Below are 11,985 nucleotides of genomic sequence, written 5' to 3'. Positions count from 1 at the left end.
AGGAGCTCAGCTTATCATATTCTAGTCCATTCTATTCTATTCTATTGTGAAAGCCACTTTGGTGCAGTGGTGGAAAGTAACTAAGTACATTTATAAGTACTGTACTTAAGTGCAATTTTGAGGTAGTTGTACTTTATTTGAGTATTTCCAAATTTGAGTATTTCCAAATGTTCTACATCTCAGAGGCAAATATTGTACTTTTACTCCACTACAATTATTTGAAAACTTTAGTTACTAGTTACTTTTCAGATATAAATTATAATATTATAAAACATACATTAGGCTATTTGAAAATAGCAGATCTACAAGCTCACAACGATGTCGCATCTGCTATCAAACATTTTAGTACTTTTACTTTTGGTTCTTTAAGTACATTTGATGCCAATACTTTTGTACTTTTACTCAAGGAATTTGTTTTATTCTTTTTACTTGTAACAGAGTATTTCTATATTGCAGTATTGGTACTTTTACTTAAGTAGAGAATTTGAGTACTTTTTCCACCACTGCTTTGGTGATGCAAAATCAGATGCATAGCTGCAGCATAACGCCCAATTTATACTAGTCAGACGACAGTGTCACGCACGTATAGCGGATATAAAAGCTGAGCTTGTAGATTAACTATTTTCAGTGCAGAACACCATCGTAGGGTGAAGTATAAATCCCACCTTATGGCATAAACATCAGGCTCATAAAGCAAGTTTCTCTGGAATGGTCTTACTGTAAAATAGCATCCTTCTCCTCCCTGTTGTGTCGGCGATCACGGCAACAGCAGATGGTATACACGGCACCCATTGGCCCTTCTCCTGTCGCCCTTTCAACAACTGTTGTCGCTCATTCATGTGAAAAGCCAACACACGCACATACACACATCTTCCACCACAAAACAGAACATAGCCCGGTGCAGGAATCCCATTAGATCTTTGAGGTTATCTAACGGTAAACATTTCGACACCTCCACAACATCCCAGAGACAACTTGGTAACTTGTTCTGTGGCAAGTCTCTCTCTCTCTCTGTCCTGCTCTGAGCAAGAAGAGACAGTTAATTACATTATCCACGTGAGTCTGTGAATGGGGGCGACAGCAGCAGCAGCAGCAACAACAACAACAACAACAACACACACACACACACACACACACACACACACACACACACACACACACACACACACACACACACACACACACACACACACACACACACACACACACACACACACACACACACACACAGAATGAATGCAACATTGATTCAGCAGTTCTTGATGATGCAAAATGTAGCGGGTGAGACATACATGGTACTGTAAGTGTAAAAAAGGACACATTCTGCAGTCCACATCAGGCTGTGTGTTACCTTTCACTAACATTGCGATGAGGTCTATCAGGGTTTCTTTATGCCAGAATGCTCCAGTCACATTATGCAAAACTAGAGAAGGCGCTCCTCAAAGCGCAGATATCCACCAGGGTGATTGGTCTATATATGTTGTGTCAATCATGAGGTGCGGCTGACAGGATATGAGGGAGCGGCAGTGGGGCTCAACATTGTCCCTCATGTGGGACCATTTTTGGAAGTCAGTCATAGCCAGTCGGATTGGAATATGAAAAATCTGAATGATAATGTTCATCACATGTCTCAAAGAGCAAAAAAGCAAAGTGTGTTTGAAGGATATGGGGAAATGGGCGTGGCCTATAGGGAGAGTTGAATTTAACGTAACGGGTCAAGTTACTGTGTAGGCGAAGACGTAAAGCGGCCTGTTATAGTGTGCCACCATGAGGCTGATTTGAAACATTTGAGGTGGAGGTTCTTCCTTGGCCTAGTGTGCATGCAAAGTTTGATGGCTATCGGTCCTGCAGCATCTGAGAGGAACTGCACACAGACAGACAAACACAGACAGGGATGAAAACATAATCTCCTCCTCCTGGTCTGGTGGAGGTAATGAGTCGGTTCAGGTCAGATTCAAGGACATAAGAAAGAGACAAATATAATTTTACGATATTGCGATATCACCAGTGTTGGCCTAGATGCTTTGATTCTCCCGTTCAAAGCACCTGTCAAAGTAAGTTTATCGTATTAGCCGTACTTGATTTCTTATCTTCTTAGTAATTTATAGCTGATATCATTCATATTTAAGAGATCTGAGAGACATGCCGGCAAGTACTGTATTGAAAACAACAGCCTTTCTGTGTGTGTGTGTGTGTGTGTGTGTGTGTGTGTGTGTGTGTGTGTGTGTGTGTGTGTGTGTGTGTGTGTGTGTGTGTGTGTGTGTGTGTGTGTGTGTGTGTGTGTGTGTGTGTGTGTGTGTGTGTGTGAGAGAGAGAGAGAGGGGGGGGGGGGGGGTGAGAGAGGGAGGGACGGACGGAGGAAGGGAGAGAGGGATAAAGGGAGAGAGGGAGATCCAATAGTGATTTAGGTGTCTAGTTGGTAAAGTACAGTAACAGTGAGGAAGAGGGAATGGAGGAAATCACATTTAAACCACGAGGGCTGGTATTGCTGCTGCTGCTTTTAAATGTACATTTAGGGACCTCTAATAGGTGAGTTGTTAATCCCTGGTTAAGATATATGTTTTAATGTAACATGTCAAAAAATATATATCCATGCAGACAGAGATGCTAACAAGACAACCTGCAGTGTAGTTTGTTACTGTCATCATCTGTGGTTTATTTGTTCAAATTTAACAAGGGCATGGATGTGTTGGTATGTTTATATGTTATTTGTATTAGTAATAGTAATGTTGGACTGTATATTTTGTGCAAATCATCAATGCCTCTTTGTTATCGTTGTTTCTCCTCCTTTGCCAATGGGATTTTGCTGGTGTACAAGTTATTATACAGTACAGTATTTAGTGATACATCTGTGCAAATTGCATGTTTTTCCTCTGAAAGCTGGTATTCGACTGTATTCTACTGTATTGTACATACAGAATGTAATGGTCTTTTACCAAATGAACACTAGTGGCCCTGTTCTGGGGCAAACACTCGGTGTAAATAGCTGATCTACAAGCTCACAATGCATCGCGTTGCGACACATTGGGCCTCATGCAGCAATGTTCTCTTATATTTCTCTTATATTACTACGAAAGTGCACTCCTGTAGTTAATGTTGAACTTTGTGATTTTCCAGAGTACTGACACTAAAAACTCACAATGGCCAAACATTAACATTTGTGATGCTGTAAATGCTGTTAAGCCTACTTTATGCTCCATTGTACAACTCTCACGTGGCGAAAATTTCCCAGTGCCTACATGGGCACTGGTCCCTTGAGTATCTTGAAAACCAGACCCATTGCAAGTTGCTGTACTCTGTCCTCTACCCTGAGCCGTCCCACCCTAGCATAATGAGCAGGGGTTAGCTGAGTCCGAGGTGTGTGTGAGGTTTAGTAATCTGACTAGTTTGTTTTGAGATTTTAGTGCCTTTGAGGTGCTAGAGTACCATGAGGTGCATGCATAGTCACAATGACGGATGAGTGCTCCAGCTAGTGTCCTCAGTACATTCCTACTGACCAACGAGGAGATCCTGCCCAAAATTTGGTTGGATTTCTTGCTTACTTTTGTTGCCATTTTATCACCAGCAAGGCTGATATCTAAAATACAACCCAGATAGGTAATCTCTTCTTTCCTTGTGATAACATTGTCGCCCACTCTGATAGTAAAGTCTGTGGCCTTACTGAGGTAAATGTTGGACCCAAAAAGAATGGATTCAGTTTTACCTATGTATAATGATAGTTTGTTATCAGCGAGCCATGTGCAGATTTTACCGAGCTCGGAGCTAAGGGCTTTTTCAAACTGCAATTTTGAGCTTGTAGATTGAAATGTAAGAAAGAAAAGGCTGGATTCATGCAACATAATCCAGGTTTTTATGGTTGTTATTGGGATCAATGGACCATAGTGTTTCATTTAATAATCCAATCTTTCTAATTACTCTAAAACAGACATTTTATTAGATGATATTGATGCGTTTTCTGTTTCTCAAATATAAAACGTATGTTTTCTATCACTGGACAAACACAATTTGGACTCTGTTTTCTCTTATCCAATTAAGCATGCTTTCGACCACTCTTAAAATGTGTCCTTACATAAGAGAAAAGCAAACATTTAGAAAACACAATAAGAAAAAACCCTGGATAAGAACAACAATGGGAGAAAATATGTCCTTATATCGCTTCCTGCATGAGGCCCATTGTGAGCTTGTGGATCTGCTATTTTCGGCAAAGACATTTAATGTGGAGGGAAAAAAGGAGCAGACCAAGTATAGAGCCCTGCGTGCGGGACCCCGGTTAACTACAGTAAGTATAAAGGGTTTAAGTGGTTAAATGGAAGCCCTTCTCTCAATTGGAGATAAGCTTTAGTGAGCAGCCCACTGACGGTATGAGATATATGTGCAGTGACATTATAATGGCATACTGTTTGTATTTTCAGTGTAGAGGACAGACCAGGGTCAACCAAGAATTATGACTACACAAAGTACCACCCCATGGACGAGGTGAGAGATTAGCAGCTTTACTGTCTGAGCCCTCAAAATACAGTAAATCTTATGACTTGTGCTACAGTGCTACAACAAGCAGAGGTATATGGTTGAAGGTGAGCAAATGTCAAAGAAGTGGTGCAAGATGCAGGGATAAATTCTGAGCAAAATCTCAAAACTCACAAAGTGCAGAGGCAGGTCTTGAGCATAATCGTCAAGTGCTGCAGGTAACATTATGTCTGGGAGTGCTCTGCACACATAAGTAGTTTTTCTTGCACTTTCGACTTTTCTTTCAAGAAAAGGTTTTCCCTGAATAAAATGCATTATTACTATTATTGCTAGCCTCATAATAGCCTAAATTCTGCTGCAACAGACAACATATTATTATCTAGTATTTGAACGTTGTACTCTCGGATGAAACATAATGCCTCAATGTACTTGTATCTCCTGTTAAAAGCAGTACAAATGTGATCAACCCCTTCACGTCTTCAAACTGCATTTCAAACTTACATCCAGCTGTCATGTTCAGCCTTTCCTACCAATCATCTTGAAAATAAAAACATGCCTTCACCTCGTCTCGACTCAAAAAGACATTCCACTAAGCCAGGAGTGCTGCCACATTGGCACCACTTTTGGAACCACTCTACTTTGGGTTAGTTCCAGTTTGGGCGCTTGGGAAGGCTGTCTATACTATTATCTGTACAGTAATTGGTATTTTTATACACGTGGGAGTTGGTGAGCAGTCATGGACGCTGGCATGCGTACTATCATTATGAAAAGTGCCAACTTGTCTGACAGAGTTTAACTGTTCATTTTGTCTGCCCCTGTAGGAATAGAAAACCGAGGAGTAGCAGTAGTGCCATAATAAAGTAATAATTGAATGAATGCCACTGATTGATTACATTATTTTAATCTGTTTATATTACTGATGAACTTCGACCATAATTAGCCTTTGTTGTCATTATCAATCTGTTGTGTCAAGAATGCTAACATGCCAAGTGGCGGCCTTTCCTATGTTTCACCCTTTTAAATTGAAACGGGCCCCCAACCTCAGGCCCCCCGCCCCCCCCCCAAAAAAAGAAGTTTTTTTGTAATATATTTTTTGACTCTCATCCCAGTCCGGGGCCCGCCTCTGGCTGGCCGACGTCCAATAATTTCATGCAAGAAGATGATGTAGATCTGATTGAATCAGGGCTCAGCTCAAGTGAATCATGTGAGTGAGTTGTTTTAGCTGTCTGTCCGTGGTGGAAGTGCAGATAGCCTAATTAATTTAGTTCGAAAATGCATCATTATGGATTGTGGAAAGGTCTTCAAAACAAGTTTCTCCTCCCTCTCCCTGTGTCCTATGGCCTGCTCTTTGCATTTGCCTCTTCCTCTTTCTCCAGATCTCCGGATGGATGGATGATATAGAAAGAGCCAACCCAGACTTGGTCTCCTCTACGATTTATGGACAAACCTTTGAAGGAAGGAACATTACACTGCTGAAGGTACTTTGAAATAAATGCCCGTTTTGTTTTGTTTAGTTTTTTACTTTTTGACAAAAAACTGTGTTCCTAACCACTTAAATCCTAGCATCCTTATTCTGGGCATGTCATCATGATAGGCAAACATTTGGTGAAAATAGATGAACATTTGACGAAAATAGCAGATCTGCAAGCCCTCGAAGGGGTCTGTACTTGGCCCCCTCCTTTCTTCCCTCCGTGGCCAATCTCTTTGCCACAAATAGCCGATATACTAGTTCACAACGCACCCCATTGTGGAGCTTTGTGAGCTTCTAGATCCGCTATTTTCGCCGAATGCTTACCTATATTTTCACCAAAAATGACAGAATAGGGATGCTTCAAGTGGTTAAACCAGATGTGCTTACTGATGTGAGAGTGAATTGACCCCGACCTTTGGTTCTGTTGTGTATGTCCAGTTAGGACTAGGAAACCCAGGCAAGAAGGCCATATGGATTGACTGTGGCATCCATGCCAGGGAATGGATCGCCCCTGCCTTCTGCCAGTGGTTTGTCAAAGAGGTTAGTTCACACACACACACACACACACACACACACACACACACACACACACACACACACACACACACACACACACAATACCCGCGCACGCACGCACGCACGCACGCCGCACACACATTGTTTCACGATTGTGTACATTTTGCAATTTCACATTTTTCACGGTTTGAGTAATGATCCCCCTTCCCTCCACAAGGTTCTTCTGACGTATAAAACCAACGAGAAGCTGAACCAGTTGCTGAAGAACCTCGACTTCTATGTGACTCCTGTGGTCAACATGGATGGATACACCTTCACCTGGACCAACGAGAGTGTGAGTCCACCTCCTGGTTTTATCATCTTCACCGCTGAATCCCTATGTTTACCTAGATGTTAACTGGGGTCGCCCAGGGGGTCTATCCTTTTCCCTCCACCAACTCTCTTCGACGAAAATTGCCAATCTACAACCTCACAACGTGTCACAATCAAGGCCCCGCATTCGCCTTTGAAATTGAGTCTATATAGGAAGTGACAGTTCATATGAATGGCCTGTAGTAGGCCTATCGTTGTTTTACCCCTGGTGGTGTCAGAAGAAATAACTCTCAATGCAAGTGGGTGGGCTTTTGCCGAACTTTAGACTTGATTATTACCTTAATAAACATTGTCATAAATACTATATGCTTCCAGTCGCTAGTTTAAAGTCTTCTTTCAATCACCATGATATGCATTTTGGTAAATTATGGTTCCATTTATTTTAAAATTGATGATAAAGTAGGGTATGCTCTAGGAGGGGTAGGATGATTTGATTGACAAGCTACACAACCAATAGCATTCGTTTCCCGCCCGCGCTCTTGATTGACAAGCTACAGTACCCAACGCGATATAGAAAGATGGCGGATTTGAAATTGCTGAAAAATAGGCTTCATTTACGGTCTGTAGAGTCTATTGGCATAACGCTGTCCATTCTTTTTACTGTCTATGGTCACAATGCTTGTAGAAATGCTATTTTTGCAGAATGTTCTCCTAATATAAAACGGCCAGAATAGGCACGCTGGGTGGGTTCAAGTGGTTAAGATCTTATATTGTCACTCCCTGCCACTTTACAATTTACTATCAAAAAAGCAGAAAAGCCCCCAAAAATATATATAATTTTTTTAACCGTATTTTGCAGTTGAATGTACATCACGTGTTCTTATAAATTCGCCCTAAAAATGTGTGTCTCTCTAGACTCGTCTGTGGAGGAAGTCCCGGTCCACCCCTCCTCCAGACTGCAGCTGTTATGGAGTTGACCTGAACCGAAATTTCAATGCCAACTGGGGCAGTCAGTTCCACTTCTATAATTAAGTTATATCTAAATTAACTCAAATGTATTTTGTTAAATCAATACAAAGTTAATTTAATGCAGTCCAACGTGCGTCTAATTTTTCTAGACTTTTTTCAAGACATGTTTTCAATTAACCTAATAATTAATTTCTTAATTTTTCTTAATTTAGAGCCTAGAGGTTTTGGTGGCATGGGGGTTTGCCTCCAAATTGTCTCCCATTCATATATTTCTTTCAGAATAATCATATAATAATAATAATAATAAACGTTATTTATATAGCGCCTTTACATAACTTGAAATCAAACAGTGAATCATAGATCATAAACAATTACAGCAACAACATATGACACATATGAGTTTGTACCGTCCTCCTCTCAGCTGTTGGTGTGTCTAATGACTGCTGTAGCAACACCTACTGTGGAACATCAGCGACATCTGAGCCTGAAGTTAAAGCTGTGACTGAGTTTGTGGGTAATTATGGAGTCTTTAGTTTTATTTAGTTTTTATTTTTACTTACATTTTACCAGCTTGTGTTGTGCTTCATATTGAATACTATATACAGTATGTATGACTAATGATTATACAGTATATGCCTCCTTTGCTACTGTAATGATTGGGAATACTTGAATACAATGACAATTTAGTTATCTTTCTCTTCATGTTTTCATGCATGTCTTTCCCCTAAAAATATTTGTATTCTCCTATTTTGGCCAAATGTTTGCCTATTAATTATGACATGCCCACAATAGGGATGCCAGGATGCACGTGGTTAAAGCAGTGATTTTGGAACTTGGAAGAAGGTGTGATGTTGGACATTTGAAACTCAGTACTCATTGGTGCTTTGTCTCGTACCCAGGACAGAGGAAACAACAGATTTTGTGTTTTCTCACCATTCACTCTTCTGGGCAGCTCCTCCTAATGCCATACGGACACCCTGAGATTGCTGCCCCCAACCAAGATGAACTGGTGAGTGTGTCAGTGTGTTTGTTTGTATTTGTTGAAAGACAGAGAGAGCGAGCAAAAGAGAGGAGATGATGTTGGATGCTGGATAGATGCTTGGAGGAGAGATTCATACCAAAGTATATGGGTTTTATTGTTTTTATGAAAGAGCAACAAGAATGCACTCAGTAGAATGTAGAAACCTAACAAGGCCTACAATAAGGCCTCTCAACCTTGGTCATTTGAAAATTTGAACGGTCATGTGGTCATCAAAATTAATGTAGTTCTTCCTCTTGGGAGCATGAATGACTGTGCACAGCAAATTATGTGGCATATGTTGGTCACAGACAGAGAAACAGACACACAAACAGGACTGGAGGTTGGGGGGGGGCTTCATTTGTGCACAACAGATGACGTATAGCCAGGTCTTAAATGCATATAATGACAAAAGATTGGTTAGGCCACCACAAAAAGAAAAATAACACAATTTAATGGAATATACAGAACTGAATAATATACATATGGGATAATCCATACATATATTGTGCAAGGAATAATTGTGCAAGGAATTAACGGACACATACAGAGTGTGTGGTGTGTGTGTGTGTGTGTGTGTGTGTGTGTGTGTGTGTGTGTGTGTGTGTGTGTGTGTGTGTGTGTGTGTGTGTGTGTGTGTGTGTGTGTGTGTGTGTGCGTGCGTGCGTGCGTGCGTGCGTGCGTGCGTGCGTGCGTGCGTGCGTGCGTGCGTGCGTGCGTGCGTGCGTGCGTGCGTGTGTGTGCACGTGTGCATGCGTGTGTGCTTGAAACATACATGTTCTACTGTACTTGTCACGTCACATCTGTTCATGATCACAGTAAAGAAGCTTTCTAACCAAGGCTAGTCTCTGTGCTTTGTGTAGAGGGCATTTGGAGAGGCAGCAGCTGCAGAGATGAAGAAGCTGCATGGAATGAACTACCGAGTAGGAACATCTCCACAAATCCTATGTAAGACTCACTCACATGCGCACACTCACGCACGCACGCACGCACGCACGTGCATGCACACGCACACGCACACGCACACGCACACGCACACGCACACGCACACGCACACGCACACGCACACGCACACACACACACCAGTGGCGCAGCCATAATGCTATTATAGGCTGGGCCTAGGCAGGAGCGGGTGGGCAGAAGCGGGTGGGCACACGGATTTGGGGCGTTTTTGGGCATTTTATTGTTACTTTATTTCGGTGTTAGGGTTAGGTTAGGGTTATGTTATTTAATTCTTAATTTTGCCAGATTTTACCGATTTATTATCAAAAAAACAATTATTAAAAAAAAAAAAAAAACTTTTTCAAAACATTTTTTTTTTGCAAAATCGATTGGGTGGGCCAGCTTTCTATGTGCCCACCCATGGCTGCGCCCCTGACGGACACACGCACCTGCCGTACATAACCTGGAAGCAAGTGCTGCCTGAGATTCCACCTGACAACTTGTGGGGCAATAGTTATACTACTATTGAATTCCCAATGGGTGCATGGGTCATATAAATGAATACAAAATGTAATTAAAAAAACGTTAACATTGAGGATTAACTGTCTCCTGCTTGCTTGACCCCTCCCTTCTCCCCCTCCTTAATGCTTCTGCCCCCCCCCCCCCCCCCCTTTCACTGTCTCCTGCTCATTCAAGATGCTAACTCTGGCTCCAGTCGTGACTGGGCTCGACTCATCGGAATCCCATTCTCCTACACTTTTGAGCTCAGAGACACTGGTACAGTATGTTTGCCATGTGAAATAACTGTTGAATTTAAATAACTGTCATGGTTTACCATGCCCTATTTTTTCTTTTACGCCACCATTGTACGTTGTACATTTAGTTTGGCATTTAGCCAGTGTAGTGCCTCAGCATCTAGGATCATAGGTAAACAAAGAACCTATAGCATCAGTCTAAACAGTATAATATCCAAAATAAATAATCTGTACATTGAAACTATACTGTATTTGTAGATGAACAAATTGTACTACAGGGCTTAAGTGGTTAATCCGACTAATCAATTTAGTTGAAAAATATATTTTAAAAAAACGTTTCAATTATTTTGTTAATCTGCATGAGCAAGATGAAGTGGGTTAGAGGTTCTAAATGTCGGTTTACAGTGCTAGTCCCGGTGTGAACAGTGGTTCAGAACAATGTCAACCCTCTGATCTGTAGGTGAGTTTGGCCACTTGCTACCGGAGGAGCAGATCCAACCAGCATGTGAGGAGGCATACGCTGGAGCTTTCTCCATCATCACCGCAGTCCATGACAAAGCATTCAACATCACTACTAACACTGCTGCTGCTACCGTGACGGGGGTCACTACCTTTACCGGCGTCGCTATCATGTCATTGTCACTGCAGGGTCTTTTGGTGTAAGGCAGTAAAAGACCTCTAAGATCAAGTTTTGGTAGAAAGGGGAACTTCCTGGTGCGTCACACTGAATATCCTTGGTCGACTCAAGATGGCTGCCAGTGACTTTTAATGTATTATTAATTTGATATGGAATTGAGAACTGTTTAATTTTTTAAACTAGAGCTGAATTGATCAACACACAAAGAGCTTTGCCTAATGCCTACCGGTATGTAAATGGTAAATGGCGCATTGACTGTATATAGTGCCTTTAGTGTGCCATGTCCATGGCAACTAGATCGATGTTCTGTTATGGCTGTTTTAAGTTTACTAGTCAACATGACCTTTAAAACTTCAATAGGATTCTTAAATTACCATGATTCCTGACTTGTAATTGACAGCACTATATTTTCATGTTAAATGTCTGTTCGCTGTAAATAATTTATGTGAATATATTCCAAATTATTAAAATATGTCATTTTGATTAGGTGTGCTGTTTAACTAGATGATACAATTAAAATGGAAAATAAAAAATACTTCAATTTGATAAAACTATAATGATCTATGCATTCATTAACGTTTAATCTATCAAGGGCCCAAGAGGAACTGATTAAAACCACTCCCTCTCCTGTTTTCCCTCTACACTAAATATCTTCGCAGGAAATATCTATAAACTTACAACTTGTGGGATTGTAGATTGGCTATTTTCACAGAATGTTCAGCCGAGAATGTATAGGGACACTTTCAGTGGGTCTCAGGGTTACACATACTTCAGAATAGTTATTTCAAACGTATACAGATGCTCCTTTTCCTGTTGTCCTCCTAAAACTGTTTCTAAAAACAGGAATGAATAGCTGAACCCGGCAATGGCAGAGATTCAAGGTTGTATGTGTGCCTCT

The 11,985-nt window shown here is 41.2% G+C and overlaps 2 protein-coding genes across 3 annotated transcripts in view; one reads left to right on the top strand and one right to left on the bottom strand.

Moving 5' to 3' along the window:
- Positions 1-792, bottom strand: part of LOC311064344 (melanoregulin) — a gene marked incomplete at both ends in the record, with an annotated part of 6,871 nt that extends 6,079 nt beyond the window's left edge. Inside the window, one exon of the mRNA XM_084084176.1 lies at positions 719-792. Coding sequence (XP_083940302.1) covers positions 719-792 — 74 coding nt within the window. The remainder of the gene's footprint in view (positions 1-718) is intronic.
- Positions 793-2,397: 1,605 nt separating this feature from the next.
- LOC311064103 (carboxypeptidase O-like) lies at positions 2,398-11,570 on the top strand. 2 transcript variants are annotated; one of them, XM_084083847.1, is made up of 11 exons: positions 2,398-2,529; positions 4,413-4,476; positions 5,844-5,945; positions 6,377-6,478; positions 6,672-6,788; positions 7,682-7,775; positions 8,157-8,249; positions 8,635-8,744; positions 9,617-9,701; positions 10,392-10,472; positions 10,911-11,570. In XM_084083847.1, the coding sequence occupies exons 1-11, from the start codon at positions 2,450-2,452 to the stop codon at positions 11,111-11,113; spliced, it is 1,131 nt and encodes a 376-aa protein (XP_083939973.1). In that variant the 5' UTR covers positions 2,398-2,449; the 3' UTR covers positions 11,114-11,570. The 2 variants fall into 2 exon arrangements, with proteins under 2 accessions (XP_083939973.1, XP_083939974.1); XM_084083848.1 differs by having other exon boundaries at positions 10,392-10,477.
- Positions 11,571-11,985: the final 415 nt, after the last annotated feature.

The sequence above is a fragment of the Gymnoscopelus microlampas genome (genome assembly GCF_963454915.1).
Source record: "Gymnoscopelus microlampas genome assembly, chromosome: 17".
Classification (NCBI taxonomy): Eukaryota; Metazoa; Chordata; class Actinopteri; order Myctophiformes; family Myctophidae; genus Gymnoscopelus; species Gymnoscopelus microlampas.
Note: the sequence above shows the minus strand (reverse complement) of the source record. Positions and strands in the feature narration are given on the sequence as shown.